The 12,657-nt window shown below is 47.4% G+C and overlaps 1 protein-coding gene across 1 annotated transcript; it reads right to left on the reverse strand.

Annotated features, from left to right (window-relative positions):
* Nucleotides 1-2,420: 2,420 nt before the first annotated feature.
* Nucleotides 2,421-4,526, reverse strand: TCF21 (transcription factor 21). The gene is made up of 2 exons (XM_058021309.1): nucleotides 4,077-4,526; nucleotides 2,421-2,510 (listed from the first exon to the last, which is right to left on the reverse strand). The coding sequence occupies exons 1-2, from the start codon at nucleotides 4,524-4,526 to the stop codon at nucleotides 2,421-2,423; spliced, it is 540 nt and encodes a 179-aa protein (XP_057877292.1).
* Between the last annotated feature and the right edge of the window lie 8,131 nt (nucleotides 4,527-12,657).

Below are 12,657 nucleotides of genomic sequence, written 5' to 3' on the forward strand. Positions count from 1 at the left end.
TTTCTTGTTGCTTTTTGTTTCCTTGTTGCTGAACTGTTGCTCAGAGGCAAGGGCTGAGGAAGGTGCAGGATGCTCGAGGAATAGTTTAGTCCCCAAGACAGTTGCAGTGTAGACTGCTAGATAAAGCGAATAGCAGTACGAGAAGCAGCGGTGTCTGCTGCTGGTATAGTGTATACAGTAAGCATCTTCAGCACTTACTGTTCCTGCAGCTTTTGGCATATGGTTGCAGCTGTGTTCCTCACTTTTCACGGGGTGCCATTATATTCCTCCCTTCCCTTTCTTCAGTGTTGTATTTCAGGTGGCGAATGAACACTGCGCATGGTTAATTAGCTGGGAAGGTGCTGAGTGCAGTTAGCAAGAATTGCAAGACAGGGTGGTAAAGAAGCGTGTGTTAGAATATTCAGAATTTAATTCAATTTTATGCATAGCTCACATGCATATCAATTTCCGCTTTTTAGAAGGAAATCAGCACCTTGCTATGAGTCTTGACCAGGCATTAGTTAGCATGGACTTAAATTGAAATTTTGAGTGGTTAAATCCAATGGTTCGGTGAGTCAATTTAGAGGTTAAAATGTGCGTTTGTTGTATCAGTCACCTGCACTCAGCATGAGGCTGGGGGCTCTATTCTGTCTCCCTTTAATAAACCAGCAATTCCCACTGAATTTCCCAGTGCCTGTGGCAAAGAAATCAGCAAATCAGCCTGTTCAGCCATGGTTACCAACGTTGCTCATCTCTTGAGCAGAAGCTGCGGCTGTTCAGGGTCTGTGTGTGGCCACAAAGTCGGTCAAGGCCCTGTGTGTAAGTGCTCATCTCACCTGGCTCAGTCCTGTCCACATCAGTGAGGTTGTGCACGGTTAGGCCTGGCACTAAGAGAGGTCTGCTCTTAATTGTGTGGCAAGGGGATAAAGCTGCACAAAAGTGAAATTAAACAGCTCTCCCTTCCACAACCATTAGGATGATACAGCATGTCCTGGCCCTTTTCATAATGAGGGCTGAGATGTTTGCACAGCCCTCGGTTCACAGCGAGTTGCTTTAATTAAAGCTAACCTAGCCCACGCATGAACCCGACTGGTGAATTTGGGTCGCCTGGAGGACGCGCCACCTCGTCCAGTTATCTCGGGGGAAAGTGGGGGATGAGAATTAACACAATCCAGGCTGCACGGACGCCCGAGGCAGCTCAACACCGGCCTGCGGGGGATACCCAGGGGAGGGAGCCCCCGGGAGGGTCTGTGGCCCCCTCGCTGCCTGTGACCGCTCCCCGGGCCCTGCCGCCCCCCGCAACCAGCGGGGACGGAGGGCTTGGTCCGGGGGACGGCCCTGCAGCCCCTGCCGCCCCTCTACTGCTTTCGGCGAGAAAGTACCCAGGTATCAAACGGAGCCGAGGGTTGGTATTGAAAGAGCAAGTGAGGCGGAAATTTAAAGCCCCTGTGCTAATAATAACAGTATAAATAACCGAAGACATCTTGTAAACAGTGCGGTCATAACCCTGAAACATTAAACAGCGCGGTGGGATCTGGCGCATCAGCTGCCGGCGGCCGCTGCCGGTGCAGGGGGAGCGCCCCGCACTCCTGTTTATCTCAGCCTCATCTCCCACGGGTGCGCTGATCGATAGAGAGGAGATGTTTAAGTTAAAAATTCCCGGCGCTGAGGACCGACTGTACTTCATCAATAGCTCCCCGTTCCTGTCCCCGCGGAGCGGAGCGGCCGCAGCGGCGGGGGCGGCTCCCGCAGCGCCCGGGCGCCGGGCTGCGGAGCCGGGCCGGGCTCCCGCGGCGAGCTGCGGACCCAGTCTCCCCCTCCCCCAGCGTGTGCTCCAGGTCCTTATCTCCGGGGAAGCAGACCTCCTGTGGCCGCGGCGGAGAGGCGGGATCCCCGCAGCGCGGCCGCTTCGTGGAGCGGCGGAGCCGGCGGAGGCTCAGTCCTTCCCCCGCCGAGCCCGAGAGTCTCAAACGAACACTTAACACCGCTCCGTGTTCAGTAGAAAGGAAGGTTTATTCACAGAAATAGAGCAGAATCTGCTTGAAGAAAATATATCTATATATCTTTAGGGTGAATTAGTTCATAGAGATGACTGTCAAAGTCAGTTTTTCTAGGCATCTACATATTTCACAGGTCTCAGACAAAAGATACACGCGGGGTAGGTTTTGTTTGATCTCTGTCTTTTCTCTAGTAGCTCTTGAACCAGCAAGGCTGTGGTTGCAGGACACTCGACTGTACACGCATTTAATAAAGTTAAATAGAGTCAGGATCTCTCGGGGTGGATGGAGTCTTTGCTAGGGCATGTTTGGTCTCCTCTGCGCTGGGAGAGCGGCTCTCCCCGTGGCTCGGCCCGGGGCCCGGGACAGCGGCGGGTCCCTGCCCGCCCCGCCGCCCGCTGCTCGGCCGCTCCGGGACGGACGCTGCTGGCCCGGCCGCGGGGCTCAGGATGCCGTCGGGCCGCACAAGCGGTTTGTGTTCACCACTTCTTTCAGGTCACTCTCGGGTTTGCCGGCTACCATAAAAGGCCAAGTCTGTAGCCAGGAAAAGACACGAGTGGGAAGGGGGTTACTCATGGAGAAATGCACATTTCAACGCTCATATCGCCAGCGGGTCCGGCTCGGGAGCGTCCGGGGGAACCGAGCCCGGCGTTCCCCACCTGAGTCCACTTCGGGCAGCGCTCAGCAGGGCTCAGGCCGGGGCAGTAGCCGCTGGCTCCGGCAAGGACCCTTTTGCCTTTCCCCGGCGGCTGATGCCGCTTGCCTCACAGCCCCGGCGGTCCCCACCGGGCGTCCTCGGGGCGGCGAAGCCCGTCTGATCCGCGGCAGAAAGGAGGGAGAAAGGAGCAGCCTGGCTCCCGCACATTGGCATGACCCCGGCATAATCGCCGCGGGCACCCTCGCCTTTGGTCGAGAGCGGCGTGGGGGCTCCGGCCCGCAGGAGCCTCCTCACGCCCCGCCGCGCTACCCCGGGCACAGGAGCTCTTGGGGCCCCGGCCGCTCTCCCTGGCCTCCCACGTCTCGGGGAGCATGTTTTGGTGTGCCTCTGTGGGGTGCGGAAGAGGAGGGAGGTTATATCTATACTGGGTGCTGGTTTGGTTTGATTTTTTTTTCCTATGTTGTCGTGCTGAGGATTTTGTTTTTAATCAAAAATTATCTCCCAGGCCCTTAGCAGCTGACACAGCGGGTAATGTAATTTCCCCCAGAGTCCAGAGCTCAAAAGGCAGAGCCTGACCTCAGTGAAACGTCCCCCAGCTCCCCTCTGTGATCCATTTATGGGTCAGGGTCTGCACATGTGGGAAGTGTAAAGGCTGTATGTCTAAAAAGAGCCCAGGCAGATCTTGCTTACCCCTGGTTTACACAATTTGTATATATTTTTAGAGCTGGACACTGGATATTTCTGGCGGCCGGGTACGGTCGGGAGATCCAGGGCTGCTCAGGAAAACTTTATGTGGTGGGAGCAGCAGGGGGGACACCACACAGCCCAGGGAGAGGCATTGTGGAGTGTGCCTGGGGCAGACACCTCCTCTGGGGAGTCTGCCTTGGTATTTATTTCTCCTATGGCAGTTTACAGGTATAGGAGAAATTTCCTGAATGCAGCAAACCTGAGCGGTTGAGCACAGAACCCCAAGAGTCCTGTCTTTAAAAAGCTAGGGCTTGGGGACAGTATTGTGTCAGGAAACACTGGCGTAGAGACACAGGATATGAATAAATCCTGGGTCCTTCCTCAAGCACACCCTTTTCTACCCAAATTCCTGTACCTGCCCACTTGCAGGTAGAAAGCCTCTGTGGTTTCTCAATCATTTCTGGGGCAGCAAAGTGTAAAGCCTGCCCCTGCTTATTTGTGGTCAGCGTGGCTGCCTGTCTCTGGGAAGGGATTGCTAGGAGCAGCAGAGGGGGCCTGGGAAGCTTGGTGCTCAGGGCGTAGGGGAGCAGGGAGCCTGTCCCCCTGTACAGTACCGCTTTCCACCCCAGCGGCACCAGGCTCTCTGTGAGAAGCGCAGCAAAGTTTTGTCCCCGCACATGCCCCATGCCAGCTGCTCGCCCACCTCTCCCCATGCACGCGCACCGAGTGCCCGTCCTCGGCGGACTCTGACTTACCAAGTTGACTGGGTGGATGTAGCCGTTCTCATACTTGTCATTGGCCAGGATCTGCCTCAGGTGAGCAATGTAGCTGGAGGCCAGCCTCAAGGTGTCCAGTTTGGAAAGTTTGGTGTCTGGGGGCACCCAGGGTAGGGTGGTCTTAAGCCTGGAGAAGGCTTTGCTAAGGACCCTCATCCTCGCCCTCTCCCTGGCGTTGGCAGCATTTCTCTGTACCTGCTTTCCCTCCTGGCTCACTCCATTTAAAGGGCTCTTCTTGGGGGGAGCTTTTTTCCTCTTGCCCGAGGCCCCTCTACCCTTCTGAGGGGAGCCATTCTCGCCATTGGATCCCTCCTCGTTGCTCTCGGTGGACGCCCCAAACTCTTTGTTAGTATCCATTTTCAGGCCATCGCACTCCAGCATCTCCACCTCCTGCAGATCTTCCACATCACTGAGGGACCCAGTGGACATGGTCTGGAAGATGCCAAACGGCCAGCAGGAAAGGGGGGAGGGGGGGAAGAAGGGCAGCTCCTCAAATCTATTTCAAGGCGGCGTAGGAGAGAAGGGGCTCCAGTATTTTCCTCCCCTTCCCTCCCCGCCCAAGACTAAGGCACAATACCAGTCCAGAGAGGATCCCCGCCCTCCCGCCCCCCAACCCTGCTTTGCCTGTGTTTGAGGGAGGGAGTGAGTTTGTGTGAGAGAGGGAGAGAGAGAGGGAGAGAGAAAGCCGAGGAATTTAGTGAGGACACTAGTAATTTATCTGGGGGATAGGAGAGGCGGATCCAGCCCAGGGGAGGGGCCCTGCCCACTGAGCACACCACATCCCCAATCACAGACCTTTGCACAGGACAGGGAATGAAGTATCCCAGCAAGCCTTTGCCGAGAGCTCGGAACTGGGATTCAAATCTTCACAACTGGACTAAAACAACTTACTCTCTCTCCCCGTGCTCTGTCTTTCTATCCTCCCCCTTCCTCCTCCTCCTTCTCCTTCTCCTCCTTCCCTTTTCCTTCCCCACTTCCCTTTACAGCCCAGGGTTGCTCTCCCCCTCTCTGCCTCCCAGATGACCCAGGCAGCTGGTGTCATGATTCTTGATGAAAGCCAAAATGGGTCATGAGCAGAGAGAGCAGCAGATCCACCAGCCAAGCCTTCCTTTGTAATGCGTGCCGTCGAAATGCTGTCCTGTAACCTAATCTGGGGGAGATTTGTGGATGATTATATTTGCGAACGCATCCTGTCCAGCTAGTTGCATATTCCAGGAAGGGAGTGCTCCGCTGCCTGGCCAGCAGCGTGGACCTTGCCGTCACAGCCCAGGGGCTGGAGGCAGGAGGATCTGACTTCTTCCAGCCTTCCGGGGTGACGTCCGACAAGTCCCGGTCCCTGTCGGTCTGTGAGTCCTCCCAGCTGTGAATGTTGCGGAGGCTTCCTGGCCCACAGGTGTGCCAAGTGGCCAAGATCCCAGCACTGTGTGAGCCCCACTGAGCCAAGGCAGTGTGTTGTTCTGCTGGGGAGGGTCTTTGTGGCTGTGGCTAGGGTGGCAAGGGTGTGCATGAAATGAAGGAAACGGGTCGAGGGGGGATTTATTGGATGGTAGAGTTCCCACAGAACAGAAACCTTTACTTGGCGTGCAGAGCAATGTCAGCGGTTCATTCCTCCTTACCCGGGGAGTGTTTTGTCTGCTGATTCATGCATGCTCAAAAGTCAGGGGTGTTGCCTGAATGAAGAAGCAAGATAAGGGATAAGGTCCCTCCTGTGGGACTGAGGGCATTAGGCCGGGCTCTGCAACCCCTGAAGCCAAACATTCCCAGTGATTTTGCCACACATGTGAGTGAGTGGGTTGCTGTGTAGTTTGAACTAATACACTTATGCTGCCATTACAAACTTATGCATTGTGTGTTTAGCCTCAGCAGAACAGGCTTTTGAAAGCAGTTAACTTTGTGCTATCACTTTTTCCCCTCCATGTAAATTAGTCTCCTAAATCCACATTTGGAGCCCAAAGAGGCCAATGAATCAGGAACTTGCTCCTGTTGCTTCTTCCCTGCTCACACACTTTCTGAAACCCCACAGGTTGCCCTGCAGTCTGGGCTTTGAAGACAAGGGACTAAAGAACTGCACACAGGGACTGCTTTTATTGCAGGAGAAATTCCACTTATTCAGCTGCTTATCTGAGGATTCACATAGCTCCAGGAAAAAATGTGCAGCCTCAGATGTCACCAGTGGCTTCACAGTTAATCCAAAGTCACTGGAGCCACAGGAAAAGTTTCTTGCTGATCTGTGTAAGCATCACATAGGGTTTTCTGAACGCACTAAAAAACCCAACAAAAACTGTGGAGGGCCAAGCTGGTATGTCTGCCCAGTGCTGTGTACTGTCTGCAGATTACATTTTCAGTAGGAGGCCGAGTGTCATTTTTGATAGCCAGCAAGGAAGTCTTGCCTATCTCTTGATCCATCTTTCTTCCTTGGCTCATGAAAGCCAGAAGAAAAAACACCTTTTTATCATTTGTCTGGAAGATAACACCTTCCCCCTCACAATAGGATAAGTACATTAAGATATCATATCTCCAAGCCCTGGGCTCTTGGGAATTCAGTAATTTCTAAATTCATGTTGTGTTAACTGTGCCTTGTTTGTGTTTTCTCTGTATATAAACTAAATTAAATAGATTGTCAGCATATCAGTCCTAATTAATGAATTTTTTTTAAATAACATTGCTGTTGCAAATCCAAAATATCAATAATCACCAGTGTGGAGATTTATGAGTCTCCTTATTTTCTAGGCCTGATTGTTGTTTGTGCAGGTGGAGATTTAAATGGCCATATCCATTGCAGAGATTTATAGTCCAAGTGATTGATGTCACAATTGAGCTAAGACTCTTACTGGAGCAAGGATGACAGAAAACCAAGTTGAAGTTGCTTGTGTATCTAAGCATGAGTGACCAGAGAGGGAAAATTTCCAGCATCAGAAATTCCCAGAAGACAAAACAACTAAAACAATATATACTTATAGCCTTTCCATTTTTATTTTAGTACTTTCTCAACTTTTGTTGTAAAAAGCAGAAGAAATGAACTGGCTCTTTAAAAATGCCTTTAGTATGCTGCTACATATGCATTCTGAATATCAAGATATGCATACATGTGTGCCATGAGCCTTTAGAATTTCCACACATTTGTAGATTTTACTTCTTAATATTTTTAAATACTCAGGGTCATTAAAATTGACCTAATAAAGGCCACACACATTTGAAGAGACACAGGGCGGATTTTTTGTGTTAATTTTGTAGAGATTACTGCATGTATGTGATGTATACTCACATACATGTTATATATATATGTGTATGTTATACATATAGTATAATATACTTTGAGTTCTTTATGCATACAAACTATTATATACTCTTAACACATTTACCCATTATTCCCTCTCCAAGGGGGGGCAGCATGGGCAGGCTTAAAAAAACAACGTATCTTCTAATCTGATTCCTTATTTGTTTGTTACATGAGTTGAACCTGTGCTTTTCCAGCCCTCCTGCTTCTTATGTCTCACCTGGCAAGCCTGGGCCTTGTACCCCTAATCTGACTCCACTTCAATCCTTTTCCCTCACCTTTAGCCCAGTTCTCCTGACTTCCTGGATATCACCTGATCTGGAATAGGGGCTGGCAGGGTGGAAACCAACCCAGCCCTGTGGGAAGGGTAGAACTGGGGGGGCTGCAGCCACCCCGATAATGGTGGAATCCCTTGCTGCTCCAGTTAGATGGCTGCGACTGCAGACTGGCCACTGGGTTAGTAACTGGCTGGGAAAGACAGATGGAGCTAAAGTCCTTTTGGCCTTCCCAGTGCATTTGTGTCTTCATTCATGTTTTAAGAAGGAAGTTGATGTGCTGGCATGAGGAACATCAGTGCAAATCTGTAATCTACAGGATTTCCCCTGTAGATTACTTTATCCTCTGCAGCGCTCTGGTTATGCAGGACCATGCATCCCTCTTACTCCTAAGTACTAGACCCACTCAGACAGGCCATTTAGAACATGCTGGGGGTGCTGGGGACAAAGATTCAGGATGCCTGGTCTGATGGGTGTCAGATGAGGGACACATCTCACACAGGCTTTTGTGGTCTATGGCAGGTTACAAATTTCCCTCTAGAAAGGAAGTCCCACTTTTTATGCCTCCAGTCTTCCCTTTCTTGTGCAGGAGTAACATGGTAATTAAAGAACAGCTTTGGGACTCGAGGCCAAGCTTTCTGCAATTATTTAATGGTTTTGCATGACACAGCTTGGTTTATTTTCTGATTTTCTGTGTCATTTATCAAGGCAGCATAATTTCACTACCTATTAAGCAGTCACCCAAGAACAAACTCGGTTCACCCGGAGCTGAGGAAAACATAATCAGTTGCTGGTTTTGAAATTATTTGCCCAAGTACAATACAGATGTATTATTTGGAGAATAACCAAGGAAGTCACCCACAAGCAGCCAGCTGATCATGAATTGTGTTCAGTCAGGTTTGAGAATAATCAGTTAGAAAAGTACAATTGCATTAGTGTTTTTAAGTTGCTGCTCTAAAAAGAAAACCTGGTTGCACTGAGATTTCTCCTGGTTACTCTTGGTGTCACCCAGAAACCAAGTGAAATGGTAAAAGGATTTTAGAAGCATACTTTAACATACGTTAAGTGAAATAATGCCATAATATAATATATACAAATAACTAACACTACTAGTATTAACAATATAAGATATTATAGAGTATGGACTGTGCTAGGGAAATTGATCAAAATTGTTTGTAACAGTGGAATAGCTTGTGAGAAGGGTCTGAAATCCTTTCACATTTCATTTTCAAGGCTATGTATATGTTTCTGGTCACAATTTAATTTGAAAAGTAAAAGACATTGTGAAAAATAACATAAAGCAATACACAAGGAAAAAAGTAATGTTGTTGCCAAGAGAGTAAAAAGGATGTCCAGAAGAACTGGCCCAAGGTGATGTCATATATTTGTATGCAACATCAGCATCACTGTCCCTCCCCAAGAAATCCCAGTCTCAGAGCTTCTTGAGAAAGCCTTTTCTAGAATAGTTCATTGTGAGGAAAAAAACCCAACCCAAAAATATTTCCTTCTATGTTCATTTTAAACAGAAGATGTTGTGAATACCTAGAGTGGAAAAGTTTCAGTCTTATTGATTAGAAAATTTAAAAGGGAAAAAGCTTTAGTTCCAAGAAAATTTATGGAGAAAAATTATGCTGGAGCCATAATTCCATTTAATGTGATTTTTTTTTAAACCTTGAAATATCACAAACCCATTGAAACTCTGGGAAGTGGAGTTTAAGAAAAATTTCTTCAGTGGATATTGAAAAAACACCTTGCGAAACTCAAAATACCTAATTCCAGATTTAATGTTAAAATCTTTTTTGTCACATTGATGACAAAATCTGTGACAAATGTAAGCAGTGCTTTTGTTTACCACAGGGAGTACCTGTACATGTAATAACTGGATGACTTTTGCCTCCCAGCCTTATGCCACCCAGTATCTTTCCCTTGAGTGGCTCCACAAAAATCAGCAGGACTCCTCACAGGGTAAACCAGCATCTCTGAGCAAGAACAGCAAAAACTGCCTCTACAGAAGCAAAGCCATGATTAAATATCCTAATGTCTAAGAGAGATACCTACAACAAGGTCAGTGTCTTAATCAGGAGTTAAGACAAATCTTAATCATCAATTCATCAAATCCTGGTGTGACTCACATCTCCCTCCTATTCCAGATCTGTGGTGAGAGATTTGGGTCTGCTGCTGTGTGAAGCAATGTCTTGCTGTGATTTAGAACCTGTGTACACCAGAAATATATAAGATATAGAAGATAAAGAAGTTACAGAAGCAGAAACAAGACAGCTAATCCTTGACATGAGAGCTCAGCCCAGGCTTTCAATGAACGATTCACGGATGTGCTAGTGAATCTCCTTTGGCAGCATGCTTGTATGAAGCAAACCTAGGAGAAAGTAGCTCAGCTGGTCAGAGGATGGGACTAATAATGCCAAGGTCTTTTGGGTTTGATCCCTGTATGGGCCATTCACTGAAGAGCTGGACTTGATGATCCTTGGGGGTCCCTTCCAACTCAGAATATTTTGTGAAACCTAAGTGGCTGTGTCATGGTTGCTTTATTATTTATTCCTCTACAAATTTATTCCTATATTATCGTTCTTCACAGACAGTGAGGAGACGTATCCTCTTCCATCTCTACTGCAGAGACCATTACTAGATATTGCTTTCAGAATGCATCTCTGAAATATTTTTACATTGTAAACTGCAGACTCTTTTATGAAGTGGTCAAAAGAGAAATATGCAAAAAAGCCAATATATCTTATGTAAAATAGTCATGGAAGGATTAAAATGCAGGCATAACTGTTTTGTTTTGAATATATCTTTCTGTGATGTTTCTTTATTGCCTAATCCTTTGCATTTTTGTGACTTTAGAACATGAAACTTGTTGATAAGAAGTAAGTTCTCTATGCCTCCCAGTTATTAGCACATTGGATCAAGTTTTGGAAAACAAAAGACCTTTTTCAGAGGGAAGTTTGGAAAAGAAGAACACTTTGTAGAGGAGTGGCAGGAAGAATGTCAGCTATTCTGGTAAGATTTTATTACTCGCATGGTTTATGGCATGATGTGTGTGCACAGACGCAGATTTTCTGAAATTCCTATTCACTTAAAGTGCTCACAATTTCTGAAAGTCGGATTCCCACAGCATCCATCATTAAACACAGTAGGCTGGGCTATGTTCTCTGTTCCCATCCAAGTGAAACATCACATTCTGGAGCCCACTCTTTGTGGGCTGCTTTACTCTATTAGAGATTGAGTTGGCCACAATTTGTGGGGCTGGACTCCCTTGAGCTCCATTTGTCACAGGGGCTTTGCATTTTACCATAGGTGGCCGCATTATGCCTTTAAAAACACATTCTGGACTGCAGTGACATAGCTGCAAAACTATTTTGGCTAAAAATACCGATATAACAAACCAGCAGACTGGTGATACTCAGCTGTCCACGTGTGGGATCATACACAGGGGTTCAACCAACTCAGCAGTCAGCTGAAGAGTGTGTGCATTGTGGATGAGTGTGGAACAGGAGTGTTAGCTGGAAAGACAAAGGAGAAAGCAGATTACACACCCTACTCAAGTGACACAGAAAGACCACAGTCACTGTGCATTTCTTCTTACTCTGACAGGCCTTATACATGCCTCACAAACTGTGACTCTTGGAGCTCCTGGAACATCCCCAAAGTGGGGTCATGGCACTTTGCCACAGTGCAGTCCTCTGATTTTATGGTGCGTATCGTAGTTCATAATACATATAGAAAATGGTGTTGTTTTAGAAAGCGGTATTGCAAAAGCACATCATAAAAGTCTATTTAAGTAACTTGGAGGGGAAAAAATAATTTTGACAATGAACCAGGGACAGCATACAAAGAAGACCATAAACATGTGTTGCAGTGGAGTCCCACAAGGCTGAGAAGGGACCAGAGAACTGAAAGCAGAGAAGTGAGGGAGGAAAAACCTTCAAGTACAGATTGTGAATGTAGGCTGGCTCTCATTCTCCTCCCTGCTTTTCTATTTTTCTTTTGTGTGTACAAGATCTAGGGTGATGCTCAGACTCCCTAGTATGAAGTTCTTAACTGGGGTGTGACTAACCCAGAAGGAAAGCTGGTTAAAGGAGGAAAACAGAGAGATGAGTCATCAGACCTTCTGCTAGCCAGGTCCAGTACTCTTGTGCAGTTCAGTAAGGGGAAATACAAAACAATGTCTATGAGCTTCTCTGCGTCTATCCAAAGCAGAAAATGCAAATTTTTTAAAACTGCTAGGAAGTTAAGGCATCTGCTCCAAGGGATTAACATGGCCCTGTTTTTTTTTTTTTGTTTTTTTTTTTTTTTTTTTTCAGAAAGAACAGAATGGGACTCAGATATGTATTTGCAAATTTTTAAAAATCAGATGGGGTGATGGCTGAGGCTAGTGTGGAGAGGTATGTCAGCCAGAATCTCCTGATTTTAATCAGTAAGGAAGGATTTTGATACCTTATTTCAATGTCTGTGTCATTTCAATTAGGTCTATTTCAACAATAGACCTCTGCCAAATTTTGCATCAAATAATAAAGGCAGTTCTCTCATTCTCATGCAAGATTACATAGCAAATTTATGTTTGGATGACATAGCAAATTTACCAGATATCACATATAATCCCATTTAACATATACCAAAATTTGTTGGCAAATATCTTGATATGCATTCTGTAAGGCCTGAACAAAGTTGTACATCACTAGGAGCTGGATTGACTGAAATTTCCAGAGAGTGGAGAAGATGTGTAACATTGCACCCACAAGTTTTCTCTTAACACTGAGAATGAATTCTTCTAAAGGGTTTTCCATGTATGCAAAACCCTCACTGGGGAGCTGCTCAGCCAGTCTGAGCACAGGGCCTTTAATGGGAGTCAGTGCAACCTTCCATGGGATGCCAGTGCACTCTGGATGTCTGGGGCCAGCTTGGGCTCTCCAGGGTGAGAGCTGTGTTTTGTCCTGAAGAACTGGCAGTTCCAGAGAAAGCTCCTGTGAAGTGCCTGGTGCAGCACCCACAG

This window comes from Melospiza georgiana, chromosome 3 (genome assembly GCF_028018845.1).
Source record: "Melospiza georgiana isolate bMelGeo1 chromosome 3, bMelGeo1.pri, whole genome shotgun sequence".
NCBI classification, from domain to species: domain Eukaryota; kingdom Metazoa; phylum Chordata; class Aves; order Passeriformes; family Passerellidae; genus Melospiza; species Melospiza georgiana.